Source organism: Triticum aestivum, chromosome 5D, assembly GCF_018294505.1.
Source record: "Triticum aestivum cultivar Chinese Spring chromosome 5D, IWGSC CS RefSeq v2.1, whole genome shotgun sequence".
NCBI lineage: Eukaryota > Viridiplantae > Streptophyta > Magnoliopsida > Poales > Poaceae > Triticum > Triticum aestivum.
The window spans coordinates 506454190-506472576 of NC_057808.1; the positions used below are offsets into that span (position 1 = coordinate 506454190).

The window sequence follows — 18387 nt, forward strand, 5'->3', positions numbered from 1 at the left end:
CAGGTGCTGCTCTGGCCCATCTTGAGTGTTCTGGTCCATAAAAAATCTCCAACAAGTTTCGCAGTGTTTGGACTCCGTTTGATATTAATTTCCTGCGATGTAAAAAACAAGCAAAAAAACAGCAACTGGCACTAGGCACTGGGTCAATAGGTTAGTCCCAAAAAATGATATAAAGTTGCTATTAAATGATTGTAAAACATCCAAGAATGATAAAATAACAGCATGAATACCTCATAAATTATAGATACGTTGGAGACGAATCAGCATCCCCAAGCTTAATTCCTACTCGTCCTCGAGTAGGTAAATGATAAAAGAAATAATTTATGAAGTGTGAATGCTAGCAAAGTGGACAAGTTTGATCAATGACAATTTCAATCACTTTTCCTAGCATCATAACAGCAATTCTTTCTTATAAAACTTATCATGTTATAGTAGCAACCAATTCACATGTTAAGGTTCAAACAATGAACTCTCTTGAAACTCAACAACCTATGTTCTCAGTCACCAAGCAATTGTAATTCAACTTATTCAACAGAGTTTAAGTAAGAGCTCCACATACTCAACCATCTTATAGTCTTCTATGATTGCTAACACTCACCGCATACACATGAGCAAAACGTTTCAACCAGACACATAGAAAGATACGGGCTTATTGTTTTGCCTCCCAACATATTCACCTCAAGGGTGATGTCAACAATAATAACTCATGCTACCCATATTCAACTGGACATATGTGCCTAGATGTTTCTTCACCACATGATGCTTGCCAAAAGAGAAAAATAAAAAGGAATAGATAGAAAAACTTTGACTCTTTGCATAAAAGTAAATACTGAGAAGTAAAAGATAGGCCCTTCACAGAGGGAAGCAGAGGTTGTCACGCGCTTATTTGTTTGTATGCTCAACTCCTTAGTGCAAAATAATGTCACGTTATATTGCCCCTTATGATAGCAACCTTTATTATACAGTCTGTCTCTTTTATTCTTTGCCCCCTTTCCTTCCCCCTTGTGCCATTATATGGCAGGGGGTGCACCAAAGGGAGGAGCCGTAGGGCTGCCGCCACACCTATTGGGGCGCCCTAGGGGCTGCCTCCTCCCCTCCCACACCTATATATATATATATATATGTGGGGAGGGGTGCCACACAATACACAGCTTATCCCACGCCGTGTGTTGGCACCCCTCCGCCTCTAGTTTACACCTCCACTCTAGATCATTGTAGTGCTTAGGCGAAGCTCTGCGGGATTGATTCACCACCACCGTCACCATGCCGTTGTGCTGACGGAACTCATTTACTACCTCGCCCCGCTTGCTGGATCAAGATAGCGAGGACGACACCGAGTTGAACGTATGCAAAACGCGGAGGTGCCGTGCGTTCGATACTTGATCGGGCGGATCGCGAAGGTGTATGACTGCATCAACCGCGTTGAATAAAGCTTATGGTTTACGAGGGTACGTAGACACACTCTCCCCCTCCTTGCTATGCATCTCCATGGATACTTCATTGCGTGTGCGTAGAATTTTGTTTTGTTTTCCATGCTATGATTCCCAACAACAGGCTAGGGTTCGATTGGCTCCTAAGCGCAAATGGAATGTTGCTTTCGCTACCTGTGCAGTTGCGCTATGGCATGCACGGAATGATAGGGTTTTCCATGATAATTTCTGGACGGAGCCATACGTCAGGTTCTCTGTCGCTGATTTGCTACGGCTATGGAGTTACAGAGCCCGCAGGCAGCAGGATAGGAGTGATCTACTGGTCTGGGTGCATGATCTCGTTGGCTAATTTTTTTCTTGTGACAAACAAGTTGTTGTAATTTCCTTCTTTGCTACAAATCCTTTTATGTCCTCTACCCTCCCTCCTTCTAGGCTGCTTGTGGCCCTGCACCTTGGTGCAATTCACAAGTCTCATGTAATTGACTTCGGTCTCCAGGCTTTGCCTATTTTGAAATATATAAGGTAGAACTCATTCTACCTTTTATTTTCAAAAAAAATACTCGTTGGTTGCACCATAGAAAGAAGCCGACTCTCCTTCTCAAGCAGGACATCAAGTAAGCGTTCGATTCAGTGTGCTATGACTACATTCTCTACCTCCTTCAACTGAGGGGCTTCCCTCAAGAATCCGTAATTGGATCATTGCCCTCCTATCCCCCACCAAGTCGTGTGTGCTTCTCAACTGGGTCTCGGGTGACCCAATTAGGCGTGGGAGGGGTCTCATGCAAGTAGACCTGCACTTCCCCCTACTTTTTGTCCTCGCGACTGAGCCACTTCTGAGCCTTCTCGCCTTGGCCTCCGACAAGGGCATCCTCCATCATCTTCCCGGCAAGGATGCCACCTTTCGCATCTCCATTTACGTCGGTGATGCAGTTGTTTTTTTGGCTCCAATTAAAGAGGAAATTAACGTTCTCTCTTGCATCCTAAATGACTTTGGACGGGTCACGGGGCTCAAGATGAACTTCCACAAATCTCTTGTGGCTCATATCCATTGCCAAGAAATTAACCTCAGTGTCATCCTTCTTAGCTTGCCAGCCAAGAGAACCACTTTCCTTGTGTCTTAGTGGCGCCTTAAAAGAATACATTTTTAGCTTCTTGAAGATAAGGTCACCGGCAAGCTACCTCCATGGGAAGGGAATCACTTCAATCTAGTCGGTCGGGTTGCTCTATTCAAGGCGGTCCTTTTTTAAAAGGAGGTTAAACCCCCGGCCTCTGCATCATAGTGATGCTCACGGTCATTTTTATTAATTATTAAACGAAGTACATAACAAAAGCAACCACATCCGAACCATCACAAGATATGAAATAAACACTATGGCTAACTTGATTTATGCAACAACGCCTTCAAGAAAGGATAAACGTCCTCGCACCATCATCGTCACGTCCGGCCGAGACGGCTTAGACAAGGATTATTCATCCTGCTTTGCAAGACCAGCCAATGAAAACCAGCATCCTTACCTCCCTAGCGATCTACTATATCACTACACTTGACATTTCCGGCCGAGATGCTTGAGTTCATCGACAAGATCCATAGAGCTTTCCTATGGACTAACAGTGATAAATTTCATGGTGGCAAATGCAAAATTAATTGGGAGGTGGTTTGTCGCCCTACCATCCTTGGCGGCTTAGGGGTGCTCCATTTCGGCAAGTTCTCCCATGCACTTCGTCTTAGATGGCCATGGCTTGAATGGTCCACCTTGGAGAGGGCCTGGATTGGCATTGGCAATCCATGTGACGACAAGAACATGGACCTCTTTTATGCTCCCACTTGTGTTCATGTCGGCAATGGCCGGAAAGCGAGCTTTTGGAATTCCCCTCGGGCGGATAGGTTGTGGCCGAAACACATGGTGCCCTTAGTTTTTTTTCATCTCCAATATGAGAAATTGTTGTGTTCAGGATCCACTGCACAACAACATTTGGGTGGATCAAATTGACACTTCTGGAGTTCTGGTAGTATTTCTTTACAACACCTACATGAATTCATCTTGCCTTGGCACTTGACCTCCCAATTTCTTTTGAACGACCAATAGCTTGACACCATTACCTAGAAGGTGTCTGCCTCTAGGTGCTACTCTGCTACTTCGGCTTACAAAGCTCAATTCCTAGGGTTGGTGTCCACCGACATGAAAATGATAACCTGGAAATTTTGGGCACCCCCTAAGTGCAAGATTTTTGCATGGCTCATCACCCAAAACAGGGTTTGAACGGTGGATAGACTTGCCAAGCGTGGCTGGCCCAACTGCGATCAATGTCCCTGTGCAACCACGCCTGAAGACGGTAGCACATTGGACCTTCCAATGCCGCTATTTCACCCGGATTTGGAACATGATTAAGGATTGACTTGGTCTACACCTTTGGATACTTCCCTATGGAATGATTTGAATGATGGCATGTCTTGGTGGAATCACCTCATCCATCAAGACAGCTCTCGACGCAAAAGCGATGACCTCCCTTGCCATGCTAGTAACTTGGGAGTTATGGAACAAGCGTAACATGAGGGTTTTCAACAACAAGTAGTAGTCGCCCTCCCAGATCATCTTCTCGTGCATACGTAAGGAAAACTGTTTTGTCGGTTGCCGTGGGGGCTAAGCACGTGGGTTACATGCCGGAAGAGTAGGCCTTTGTTTTCCCTTTGGTCGCCTTCGGGTGATTGGTTTGTAAAACTACACTCTTCTTAACTAATGAATGTGGAAAATCTTTTTCCACTTCTAAAAGAAAAAATCTCCAGGTAATCGGACCTGGATGGCAAGCTCGGCGAAAAATGCACGCTATAGAGCAGCTCGATCGCAAGGGTCTTCTGCGAGGCCGAACGACCACATCCCTTCGTTGCATCACCTGGCATGAATCCGAAGCACATATTTATTAAGAGCATCTCCAGTAGAAGATGCTTGGAGATGTTAAAATTTACATCTCCAAAAGTTCTTTCTGCATCTCCAAAAAAGTGCCAACTCCAACAGAAGATTTATACTTGAGATGTAAAACAATAACTCCAATAGAAGATGCAAATGGAGATGTAAAACTATACTTCAACTACTACTTCATTTGAAACCTATACTTCAACTACTACTTCATTTGAAACCTATACTTCAAATATAGCAAATTCAACTACTACTTCATTTCAAGCATAATTAAACATAGTTCTAATTAATAAGAACATAGAAAACTCAACTACTACTAGTTCAACTACTACTAGTTCGAGGTACTACATTCATCTGCTACTACTACTAGTTCGAACTTCTACTCCTTGAACTACACCAAAGATAAAACTACTCCTCGTCATTGGAGCTCTCGAACTGCTCTCAGAACTCATCTTTGTCCGGGTCGCCACAGCCTTCGTCCTCCTCCTCCAAGTCGCCCCAGTCCTCCTCCGAGGACTCGACGGGGATCACCATCGAGGGGCCGGCCTCGTTCTCCTTCTTCTTCTTCTGCTCGGCCTCGCGCTTCCAGAAGAACTCTTGCTCGGCCTGCACATACTCCGGATGCTCATGCACGAACCTCGCTATCGCCGCCTCGTCACTATCGCCGGGACTGGCGACAATTGCGGGCCTCTTCTTCTTCGTCGTCTTGTTCGTCGTGATCTCCTCCATGCGAATGCCCCCCGGCATGAGCAACTCCGCATCCGCATGGGTCCCGATCTTCGGGAAGTTGAGGTCCTTCTTCGGCCTCCCGGCACGCCACACCGCCACGCCGTAGGCACATGCGGCCTCGTGGATGGTGGGGTATGTGCCTAGCCAAAAGCGGCGGCCGGCGTCGCTGAACTCCACCCCGAAGTTGCCGGAGGGCTTCGACCTCACGCCGAAGAACCCCGTCTTGCCCCTCGGGGTCTTCTTCGGCGGCATGGTGACGGCGGGGCGGTGCAGCGCGGCATGAGGCGGCGGGGGGGTGGGGCGGGGTTGTGAGGTGCGGCGGCGGTGCGGGGCGGGGCGGGGCGGTGCCGCGATGGGGCAGGCCAAATCGGCGGCAGGGAGAAAAGAAGGAAAAATCCGCCGATTCGCGGCGTCAGGCAGGCGACAGCGGCGGAGGAGCGTCAGAACCGACAGTGGGGGCTGTCGTGGAATTTTCACGTCAGATGTCCTAGTGTGAGGACTTAGTCGTGAGGCCAACGCATCTTTGTAGTAGCTTAAGAGGGGTTGGGCGGAATCGAGAGACGCAACACAAGACAAGGATTTAGACAGCTTCGGGCCCCGGGAAACATCATCCGGTAACAACCCTACATGCTGTTTGAGGCTAAGTTTCATTATGATCACGAGGGAGTCGCCGGCTTGGCCGGCTCTTTGTGTCTAGCCCTAGAGATTGTTTCTCGCCCCTTGTCCCTCTTTGGGGTGCCCTGCCCCTCCTTATATAAGTTAGAGGGGCGGTTTACATGCGGAGTCCTAGTAGGACTAGGACTAGTCTATCTTTTCTTACAAGTTGAATACAAGTCCGGGTCTTGCTCCCTCATAAAGGAAATATTCGTCATCCCTTTCTCCTTAAGCCGGCCCACCAGAGTATAAGCCAGCCTGCTGGGCCTTGGGCCTTGTCGTCCGTCTGATCCGCCCGCCGGGTCTCCAGTGAGTCACAATGTCCAGGCGGGTTACCTGTGAATCGCCATGTTCGAGCGGATCACCAGTGAGTCGCCAAGCTCTAGCCAGGTCTCTGGTGAGTCGCCAAGTCTGGTCGAGTCATACCGCGGGGTATATCCCCGACATTAGCCCCCAGTTTAATTTGGATTTATCCATGTTGAACTGATCCTGCAAAATAACTCAAGAACAAATTTAACAGGTTGTGCTCCGGGTTAAATATTCTTGTAAGCCGGCACGTGATCATCCTTAAGTCCTTGACATTTTCTCCTGGAATATCCGGGTCAATAGGCCAGCTTCATAATCCGTTTGCTGACATTGGCTCTTGTAAAGAAATATTATAAGAAATAATCCATTTGAGTCAGCCTTCAATGCTCTGATTTGACAAAAATATTGGTCTTGAAATATTCAACTGATATTCAGCCGGCTTAAAGATGTAGATCTTGCCGATTTATGATTGCCAAAATTGCCGGGTTATAAATAAATGATGCCGGGTCATGATTGTTGCAGACACCGGGTTAATCTGGTCTGCTCCAAACTGAGAATTTGAAGATTTTTTCTCCCTTATATGCATATCACATGTAGCCCCCAAGTGTCGGGTTGTCATGCTTGGAGCAACCTGGGACTTGTAATTGCCTTATGCTCATGAAAACTTCAACCAGTGTAGCCCCCAAGGGCCGGGTCATTATGCAATAATGAGCAGGGACTTTGTAGATATAACCATGTAAACTTGAACAGCAACGTGTAGCCCCCAAGGGCCGGGTCAGTAAGATAATACTGAGCTGGGACTTTGTATATAATTTATTGATAATAACATCATATAATATAATCTCCACCATGGGGCTTGAACCCACGTCCACAAGGTTAAGAGCTTTGTACTCTACCAACTGAGTAGTGGACCGTTCAATATAATGGATTAATGCTTGTGTACCTTGAATGTTTGACAGGAGCAATTGGTAGCCCCCAAGGGCCGGCTCATTACAATGTGATGAGTCGGGTCTTCAATAAGTTGAGAAAAAAATGACTTTGCATTAGCCCCCAAGTGCCATGGTGCATGCTGGCAATGACATGGGACTTGCCTATTTGATGTAACCTCAACTTGAATAATATAGCCTCCAAGTACCGGGTCGTAAGCCTGCAGCGACTCGGGACTATTCCCTCCATTGTAAAATAAATCATATACCTTGATAAAATAATAGCCATTGCGCTGAAGCGACTTTAAAGACCTCCATCATAATATTGATAATCATAATAAAAATCCAGCCATGTTGGCTATTCAAGATTTGAATAATATAATCTTATCGGTTGACAAGTAGATCCGAAGTTCAAATACTCGGCGGCTCTTGGTCGATGGCGACTTAATGCGCATTCATTGTAAGCCAGAATTTCATAACCCGGCGGCTTATAGCCTTTGAGAAAATCAAGAATTGATAACCCTTTTGAGACACCAATTTCAATCTTTGATGATGGGCTTGAACTTAATTATTTATGTAAGTCATAGCTCTGTAAATCCTGCACAGAGCTTAAACAACATATGCCTTGGCGACGTAACGTCAAAAGCCAGGGCGGGTAACCATCCAAATGTAGTCTTATCCTGCACACAAGTAGATCACAAGAACCCTGTGATATTGAATTTTCACTGCCGGTTTATGTGACTTGTGCAGTAAGGTTGATAACCCAATCTTTAGAAATCAAGACTTCCAAATGTTTATGATTGTCATATGATGGCGACTTATCATCCAAAGTCAAGCCGGGTTAATCGAAGCCACATATATGCTTCAGATATGAACAAAAAGGGTCTCAAGACAAAATCAAAGATCGCTTTCAAAAAACTTAAGCCAAATAGAAAGAAAAATTGAGGCTTCTGATTCGAATACGATCAGTAAACCGTTCCAAAGGGGTTAAGCTAGGATTCGAATACGATCATGTAGCCCCCAGTGGCTTTGGCGTTGCGCCGATCAAGAAGGTACCGACAGCTATGTTCTCCTTGGTTCGATTACAACCTATGTTTGAACAGGAAGCCCCCTAATGATCTTGAGAGTTTTTTAACGACTCTGATTCAAATACGATCAAAGTCGGTTCCCAAAAGGGGTTGAGCTATGATTCGAATACGATCAAGAAGCCCCCTAGTGAGCTCGGCAGTGTGCCGATCAAGAGGGTACCGACAGCTATGTTCTCTTTGGTTCGAATACGACCTATGTTTGAACAGGAAGCCCCCTAGTGATCATGAGAATATTTAACGACTCTGATTCGAATACGACCAGGGTCACATCAAAAGGGTTAAGCTAAATTCGAATATGATCAGCTCCCAATGGTCATTAAAGCAGGGTACCTATGTTTGGGTTGTGCTTTGTAACAGACTCCTTTTGGTCCCTTTAATTTTTCCTGAGAACTCGAACTTTTGCGAGAGATAAATTCTTTTTGAACCGGAAAAACCGGATATTGAGAGTTTTAAAGTTTTGTGATAAACAAATTTACCTTGAACCGGATTTTGAACCGGATTTGAGAGCTTCAAAACTTTGTGGCAGATAAATTTCCCTTGAACCGGATTTTAAACCAGATATTTAAGAGCTTCAGTGCTTTGTGGGAGATGTCAAGTCTCTTGAGCCGGATCTAAACCGGAATCCTTCTTTTTAAGCCGGAAATTTTCTGACGGCCTTTAAACTTTTCACCAATATGGCGGTAGCCTCCGGGACCGGGTTATTTTTCCCTCCAATGACCCAGAGTTCTTGAATGCATTGAAACCGACCAATGCTGTCGATTCATATCATTGTAGCCCCCGAGTCTCAAGACGACTCGAGGAGTTGGCTTTGAGATTCTCCATATTGACCATAGCATAAGGTGTATATCATTGGTGTTGATAGCGTGATGTGAATCCACAGAAGGTTGAAGTGACTGCGGCGGGTTATAAATGATCCTGTATGAGCCGTGCCAGCAACTCGGCCAATGGTCCCTTCCAACTGGTTGTTTGAAGTTAACCAAACTGTAGTGGCGGCGACTTGTACACCTGCCCATTTGAACCATCCAGCGCAGACGGCGGCTGATAATACATGATAATTTGCCTCCAATTTTGTTGGAAGAAAAACCGGGCTTCCCAAGCAGTGACAGATGAGTTGGTCACGACGTTGTAAACCGGTGTGGTCGGGCGAGTTAATCGCCGGCGCGGTAAGCCGCGCGGATGGGCGAATCAACCACGTCGTGTTGATGTAGTGGACAATTGTCCTACACCAAAAACATCGCAAGCCAGAGTAATTGCTCTTTTTTAAAGAAAACAATATATAATATATAAAAATTTACTGGATTGATTTCACCTGATATGTTAGGCCAGAAAATATCCACCATGGAGTTGATCATCACCACGGTGAAGCTGAAATCAATCACGTCCGAGTCGGCCGCGGGAACAGATAGACGGGCCGGCCGCGGCGTTGTAAGCCGGTGCGGTCGGGCGAGTCAATCGCAGGAGCGATAAGCCACGCGGACGCTGAGTTGGCCGCGGGGGCGGACGGGTAAGTTGTCCGTCTCATTGCAAAGCGGCGCGTTGATGTAGACCGGACCACAGGGGCGGTGGCTTGCGCCCACCTGTTGACCAGTAAGCGGTCGCAGATGCCGTTGCATGATGATGCTACCGCACACTCCATGGATACGGAATTACACCACCTTTATGATGAATCATTGTCCTGCACATAAAAGTGTACATAGCAAAGCGATTGTTTTTTGACAAAAAACAATATGCGCTTAATAAAATAACCTTAGACGGATATCACCTGATTTGTTTGGATGACCGATGGATATCACCGGAGTCGGAGGCCACGGCGAGCGGGCTGAAGCCGATTCAAAGCAGCTCGAGGCACGGCGGGTCTCAGCTCACGGCGGGTTGAGGTGTGGCGGTTCAAAGTCATAGCGGGGGGACTCGCAGGCTCAGGCGAGGCCGTTTTGAAGATGGTTGGCAGCGGCGCGGTGACTCGCCACGGTGCGCCGGAACAGCAGCAGCGCAGTGGGAGAAACAGCCGGTCTGTTGATTTTGACCGTGATGTGAAGCTCGCGGGGCGGCCACGAAGGCGCTGGCACGGAGTGGTTCCGATGTACAAGACGCGCCACCACAAGGACGCACGTAGGAGAAGATCAGAGAGGCATCGAAGTTGGGTCCGCGGCGGCTCTGGAGATGGCGAGTGTGCGGGAGGCAAGGCCGTGCTGGCCAGCAGAAAACGGCGAGGTGCCGGCGACTTAGCGTAAAGTGCGGAGGACTAGCGTAAAACCGCGGGTCAGAGGCGGCTCGGAGTTGAGTCCATGTCCTGCCTCTGGTCGTTGTTGGTTTGACAATTCCCTTTGAGTGCTCCTTTAAAATTTCCTTCATCCCACGTGGTGTCGTGCCAGGCAACAGCATGGCCGGACTGAAAATCCACTAGACTTTGATTTTTAATACTCCTATAGATCTTGGGGGCTGCATGTGAGCTGACTATTAAAACCTTCAAATTCATGCACGTACAGTGGCTGTACTAGTTGATGCTACGTGCAGAAGGTAAGGTAATCTATCAGGCTTTGTTTTTTGCGTTGATCAGCACTTGGACCCTTAATCAACCGTTGGGTTGATCCGGAGACTTCACAGGGCTGAAGCAAACTGTCTTGATCGCCGTTGTACCAACAGATGGCGCTCGTGACGCGTGTTTGGCTGTCTTTGATCACCTCGGACTTGGACAGCTATACATGGATCAGCAGAAGCGATCTGGTGGATCGGACACGGCGGCTAAATTTGACAGCGGCACAGCAGAAATTTGAGTCGGCCTCGGTGTACTGCTGCAGCAAAAACTAACCCGGACTCGACGGATCATCTATTTGTTGCGGCGCTCACCATGCCCCTAATCTTTCTTGAATTCAGACCTCGTACAAGTATTAGATCTGACTGCTCGCTTTGGAGACAATGTAAATCCTTCCGCGACGATTCTTCTTCATCCGAAGAAATTGTCAACTTCTCAACCCCTGAAAAAGATCCCTCCAAGAACTCATCACCATTGTGCGCAAGCCCCACGGTGGGCGCCAACTGTCCTGGAATTGTCACGTCAGATGTCCTAGTGTGAGGACTTAGTCGTGAGGCCAACGCATCTTTGTAGTAGCTTGAGAGGGGTTGGGCGAAATCGAGAGACGCAACACAAGACAAGGATTTAGACAGCTTCGGGCCCCGGAAAACATCATCCGGTAACAACCCTACATGTTGTTTGAGGCTAAGTCTCATTATGATCACGAGGGAGTCGCCGGCTTGGCCGGCCCTTTGTGTCTAGCCCTAGAGATTGTTTCTCGCCCCTTGTACCTCTTTGGGGTACCCTGCCCCTCCTTATACAAGTTAGAGGGGCGGGTTACATGCGGAGTCCTAGTAGGACTAGGACTAGTCTATCTTTTCTTACAAGTTGAATACAAGTCCGGGTCTTGCTCCCTCGTAAATGAAATATTCGTCATCCCTTTCTCCTTAAGCCGGCCCACCAGAGTATAAGCCAGCCTGCTGGGCCTTGGGCCTTGTCGTCCGTCTGATCCGCCCGCCGGGTCTCCAGTGAGTCACAATGTCCAGGCGGGTTACCTATGAATCGTCATGTTCGGGCGGATCACCAATGAGACGCCAAGCTCTAGCCAGGTCTCTGGTGAGTCGCCAAGTCTGGCCGGGTCATACCGCGGGGTATATCCCCGACAGGGGCGATGGCGGTGCGGCGGGAGGTGGGAGGAAGAAGGCAGGGAAAGTGAAAGAAAACGGCGGTTGGCAGCTGGCAAATATGGAGATGTATATTTACACCGCAAAGTGCTGTAGTTAACATCTTCGTGAGGCGGAGATGTAAATTTTTTTACATCTACATCATCTGTTGGACTAGTAATTTTTTCCTCCGGAGATGTACTCTAATGCAACGACAGGTTCGTGTGTCATGTCACCACATTTTTATGTTGAACTGAACAAAAATTTGCACGCGAGTCCCCACATCTGTACTGAACTCACAGGCTTGCGGAACTCCAGCATGCATCCCTTTGAGTTGAGTTTTTTCATGTACGAATCTCGCAGCAATTTTTACATAAACTGTTTGCTTTTCCAAGGAATCAGAAATTCTAACGAATCAAAGAGGCGCAAGCCTGAAGCAGTAAACGCATTCTTTGGAATAGTTGTCGATCACAAACTCGGATTTGATTACCTACATAATCAATTCGATTGAACTTAATTCATGTGCCACGCGATCGCTCGCTTGCGCTGTAATAATATTCGCTGCGTTGTCTACGCACCACGTCGATTTCTCTCCGTGCTATGCCAGCTACTTCCTCCATTCCTAAATATAAAATTTTTTAGACATTTCAAATGGATTACAACATACGGATGTATGTTGACATATTTTAGAGTGTAGATTCATTCATTTTGCTCCGTATGTAGACACTTATTGAAATCTCTAGAAAGACTTGTATTTAGAAACGGAGGGAGTACATTCAGCACCGGACAGGACGGACCAAAGCAGTTCTCTCTAGCAATTGCCTGGAGAATCCAGGTACCAACAAGTTCCAGCTTCCCTAAGAAAACAAAAAAAACAAAAAATAATTCCAGCTTCCAAGCAGGGTCAGCAGTCCATAACTGCCGCATGCGCCACATGACAGAAACCAGTACAGGCCACCTCACCTCAAGCGACATACACAATCCCGCTCCTATAAGACTAGAGTACATGATCTCGAAAAAAAAAAGAGTACATGACTACATGGAGGAGAGCCACACATGCTGCCAGACAGAAAAACATCGACCAGACCGGGCACATCAATGGACGCACCGGTGGCGTCTGAGCAGGTTCGAGAAATCCAGCCGCTGCACACAAGGACCATCTCCTCATCAGCTCCACGCTGCCAAACTCCTGCCTGCCAGCAGTAATCAGCTTGAAGGAACGGATGGGGGACGCATCACCAGCTCATGGATACTCCTCCATCTCTGCAATTCAACCCAGTGCCAGCACCAGTACCCCCTGGTGAAAACAAAAAAAGGCTCTGCGCACCTGAAATGCTGCACAACATGTTTATTACCCGTTATTTGTCTTCCGCCGTCAAGACTGGACTGGCGCGCCACCGAAGCCACTGACAGGCGCAATCTCGTTAAGGTGGAGGAATCGTCTCCCAGCAACTTTGCTCTCTTCCCTGCCAGGAGCGTGCATCTTCACTATGTGGAGCAGTCGCTGCTCTTGACTTTTTATTGAGGTCTTTGCACTGTCTGGTGCATCAGAGCTGGCATCTGGATCCAGTGCATTCGGTTCGCCTGGCTTTCCCAATTCGGTATCTCTACCAGAGTGCCGCTGATGGTTCATATGGGGCCGCGTGGAACGCTTATTGCGCTTGATGCCTGTTTGGATCACATCCATAGATTTCAGTTTGGCCCCTTGAGGACTGCGAGTTGGCAGTCTCTTGGACCGTTGAATCCCCTCTTCATCTTCACTGCTCAAAGAATACTCCGCTTGGTCTTCCGATCGAAACTCTCCATCGTACTCTGAAGTACTTGCCTTGGGTTGTTTTCGACTTCTAAGATACTCCTCGTCATAGACAGCTTCGCCCATGATATCGTCATCACTGTCAAAGTTCGTGTCGATGTCCGAGACATTCTCAACAAAGTCCGTTGTGTATCTTTGAGATCTTTTTCTTTGACGAGACCTATAATTTGAACAATGCATGTGCGTGTTTATATGCTGATATAAGCTTTGGCAGAGGATCAGCTCAACATCAAGAGTTAAAGGAGTTACCTACGATCAAGGGTCTCAGCCTTTTCCTCACCACCACTCCCTTGGTAGCTATATGACTTCAGTGGAGATTCTTCACGCCGTCCATTACATACAGGTGAGGGTCCAGCTAACGTACCATTACTTGATGCCTCTCGTGTTGGGACAAGTACTCCTCTGTTGGTAGTGGCAACGACCTGAACCGGGTTCTCACTTTTCCTGTCAATATAAGAGTACAGAAACTTGTGTCATGAGTTTCGTTGTTTATAAAAAATCCTTTAATGGAACTATGGAGCGTAGATGATTCACCTACTTTATTGCTTTTAGGGCCTCATTTATTGAACGGTCATAATCATCTGCATGGTAAGGAAAGAGTTTCTCGTTAGGAGAACAGTAAATCTGTATATACCTTTGATCTTGTTCCAATGGGAACTATGAATACCCAATGCAAAAAATGGCATGGAAATTTTATTTAGTCAAAAAGATTTTTATGTACAATTGCAGTGGTATCATAACTTCAGTAGAGGGGTTTATACAAGTTACTGGGAATAGCTTGCTGACATTTATTATTCATCAAGTGCTGAGACATTACAGATACCTTTCTTAAAGCATATCAGTAAGAACAGCTAGTCAGCTACAGAAAGTGCATCCCAACTTAACTATTCTTCTGCGCATAATGAACTAGCGAGACAACAGATTTACAACTATGTAACTAAGCTTAGCAAGTTCAGACATTATTGACATGACACTTATGTGCACAGTATTGCACATATGAAGGTGCGGATGAAAGCCTTTATAGAAGCTAGCCCTAATTCAGGCCGCGCTCAACCAAAATAAAGATAAGAATCCTATTGCTAGGAAGTTGGCAATTAGTTTCTGTTTGATAGGCTACGATTAGTTTATGGTTGTTAAGGTACTCTACCCATCCAATGTACTGCCACATGCCATTTGAAGATAGGCAAGAATCAATAAACAAAAGAAGGTCATTCTCATCCCTGATCTCTTCTCTACCAAAGAAAGCTGTGCAGCCCTTCCATCTTCTCGATCATTACGGTGATGCTAAAGCATGAAATGCCAATGAAACATCTAATGTGAAGGGTTGGCTAAATGAACAAGAAACTATAACAGCCGGTAAACACGTAATGGAGGAAATGCTACCATATTAGGACAACTAATTAATAGCAGTGTTAACTTTAGTCTTAAGCTTACCGAAAGTATAGGTGACACGCTTTCTTTCACGATGGGAGCGGCCAGAGGTGAATCTATCAAAGGTCAAGTAGCTATTAAGGAGAAGGGCTTCTCTTTGTTGCTTTTTTAGCAGCTTCTCCTTCTTCTGCAAGAGGATTTCTCACACGTTAAATAGGCAGTTATTCTACTCTAGGCAGATAATTTGAACTCCTTTAGAGGAGCAGTTGAATACCTTGTGAGTCTTTTCCATCTCTGGGAGATAATTGAGCTTCAACTTCTTTCCAAGTGAGACCTCTGTCCTGTTACTACTTGAAAAGAGTTTTTCCTACGTATAAGATTGACAGAAAATAACTAATATCAGTGAACTTCCATAGAATTTTCGTAAGAGTAAGAGATCTAACACTACTTCACAAAATCTTTTATGCCATTTGATGCCAAAAGTTCACATTTTTATTTGGGTAAGCTCTTCCGGTGCGTCTCTCACTAAAGTCAGTAACCTTTGATGTACTTGGGGACCTTAGTTATCTCTGCCCACAGCATTAGATGGTTGCAGATGTCGGAATATTACATAGGGCATTGTAAGGTGGACACCTGACAGAGCACACTTTTGCACATGCTCGTATCCTCCCTCCCTCTCAGTTATGTTGCACAACATGCACCAACAAATAGTTAAATACTGGAGTACATGTTAATGTTATCTAAATTGGTTCTGGAAGGCCCTTGATCCATTCTGTCATTAATTTAATCTTGTCGCGAACATGTCACACAAGAATCAAAACCAGCAATATCTAAGAAAAGCAAGCCCAAGTGTGAATAGTTGCCACCAAGCTACTAATGATACACAAGCACAGAGATTGACCAATTAATTGATCCTGTTTCCATGCATGCTCAATATGCTTTTCAGAGAAAATCATGCCAGTACCATGCATCAGTAGCAACAGAAGATGTCAAATGATGCTCACAGAAAGCGCATTTGCCTTATGGGTGCTACTGTGTGCGTGTAAGTGTGTCTGATTCAACTCCATTCAGAGGAACAATTCCAGGACTCCATTCAGTAACAGGGGACCTAAAAAACGCATATGATTAACTCGAAAGTTTAAACTTACTGCTGCTGCTTCAAATTCAACAAAGTTTGTCGCGACAGTCTCCCACTGATAGGATACAACTGGAACACCTAAGAACCCCTTTCGTTTAGATTTTCTTGTTTGCTCCTTCACATACTCCACTTGTCTAATTTCACGATATAATCGATGCCCGAGAATCGGATCTTCATCATACCTATAGTGCATTAGTTGATTAGAATTGACCTTGGCCACAACAAGGTGCTTAAGATTCATTTCAGAATTAAAAGTTGTCTTTTACCCACCAGTATGAGATTCCATGGGAATCTCCCCCAATTCGTTCTTTGCAGAAATCACGGAGCTGATAACCCTTTTTTAGACAACTATCTACGAAGATCCGAACATCCTCTTGCTGCAAAATAACTGGATCCTATCAGTTAATATGTCAACAATTATTTATCAATCTTGAAGCACTCATGACCAGAAAACTTAAGGATGACATTTGCAGCTAGTTGTAGACATCTCTTAACAATTACAAACATGAAGATATTGGGAGCATTTACATGCTCACAGAGGTGTTGTACACACATGGGAGATACAACAAAACACTTCCTGGGCCTTGCTAGGAACCACATATTTCATTCACACAGGATTACATAAAAAATATGTCATTAAATCCATTACCACTCACAGTTTAACATGTGGAGATGAAATATGTCCAGAAAGAGATGTTTAAAATAGCAGGCAATTGATGCCACTGTTCTAAACAGCGGTTAGTGAACATTCAGAGAATCACTAATCGCTTATGCAGATTAGCAGACTCGATATGCAATTGAGTAATGAATACTAATCACTGATCATATGTTTAGATAACTGTAAGTTGCATGCCCAGACCTATCACTAGGCTGCAAACATATGCATTATTAAATTTGACTTTTGCAAGTACATTAGGCAGCTTTTAATAACATATACAAGCATTCCTAGGTAACTTGACCACAGATATTACTGACTATTTAGCAGGAGGCCAACTACAAGTAACCTTTCATAGTTTAAATGCAGACGAAGTACCAACATTCGTATGTTAACATTAGCTGCTAGATAAACAACCTAGAATGTGGGTTTTGTTTCATATGATAACATAACACTGTGAGGTCACCACTATCACTGCAAATGTTCCACACGAAAATTAGGGGCACACACCTCACAACGTATGTCACATATTGCTTTCAGGATCATTAATCGAGTCGCTGGCTCAAGTTCCTTGTACGTTTCAATTTCCGCTCTGAGAAACGAATAACAGTAAGCCATCCAATATTCAATTGTAGCAAGGGATTCAGGTCAGGAATTACTTGCTTAAAGAACTCACCCATGTGAGGCAACGATTGGTAGATTGCCTTCTGCAACCTGAAGATCAGACCTTTTATTTAGCTCATTAAGCAAACACAGTACTACCCCTAGTACAAAATTATTCTTGACAATGAAAAATCGCATACCAGATGCCACCAGTCCTTCAATTTTCTACATAACACTGTCACCCATTTTCCGTCTGCCATGGACATTCGAGCTACAGGAGGAATCGACTGCAAAATGCAAATAAGGAGCATCAAGAAGCTATGTATAATATTTGACAAGCTTATCAATTATCATTTGAATACTGGTTCTAAGTAAGAGAATGTGTGATGTTGTTGCAACATTCCCAACATCATGCTCACCCTTAATAGCGGCACATGCAAGTATTCCAACGTGCCATTAGGCACTAGGATGGCGTCCTCCAGCTCCTCCGCCGTGAACTCCACCGCGATGTTCAGCAATGGCCGGAACACCTGCAGCTCCGGAGCAGAGCAACCACGCCGAAGGTCAAACTCCAAATGCTAAACCCTAAACCCTAGAGGAGAAGGCCTAGGCAGCGGAATACGATCGGGAGCGCTCACCTGGAGGAAGTTGAGGACGGAGGCGAGCTCCCACATGCACCGCAGCCTCCACCGCGGCAGCTCGCCGGGGTCCGCGGGCTCCGCGACCAGCGGCGTCACCACGCGGCATTGCGGCGCCTCCGGCTCCGCCTCCTCGCGCTCCTCCTCCGCGATCTTCCTCGGGCGGCCCGGGCCCGGCCGCCGCGGCGGGGGCGCGGGCGGCGCGAGGGGGCGGCTGCACGCGCGCGGCGGGCGCGTCCTCCTCGCCGGCGGCGCCGCGGCCTCCGCCTCCGCGGGCGGGGGTTCGTGCGGGGGATCCTGCTCCGGCGGCGAGGAGGCGGCCATCTCCGGCGAGATTTTCGCGGCGGAGCGTCGGATCGGCGGCGAGGGGCAGGGTCGGGAGGGGAGGGGGCAGGGCCGGTCACGGGCTCACGGGGAAAAGGGGAGGAGTGAGGGGGCAGAAAGGG

General features: G+C 46.4%; 1 protein-coding gene across 1 annotated transcript; it reads right to left on the reverse strand.

Moving 5' to 3' along the window:
• Positions 1–12517: 12517 nt before the first annotated feature.
• On the reverse strand, positions 12518–18130 carry LOC123123274 (DDT domain-containing protein DDR4; the record flags this gene model as incomplete). The annotated part of the gene is given in 12 exon segments (XM_044543754.1): positions 12518–13696; positions 13786–13980; positions 14075–14117; positions 14971–15094; positions 15182–15274; positions 16056–16227; positions 16316–16422; positions 17211–17292; positions 17377–17414; positions 17504–17590; positions 17723–17833; positions 17942–18130. Coding segments are annotated over 12 exon segments (1839 nt in total), but the record flags the coding sequence as incomplete, so codon positions are not given.
• Positions 18131–18387: the final 257 nt, after the last annotated feature.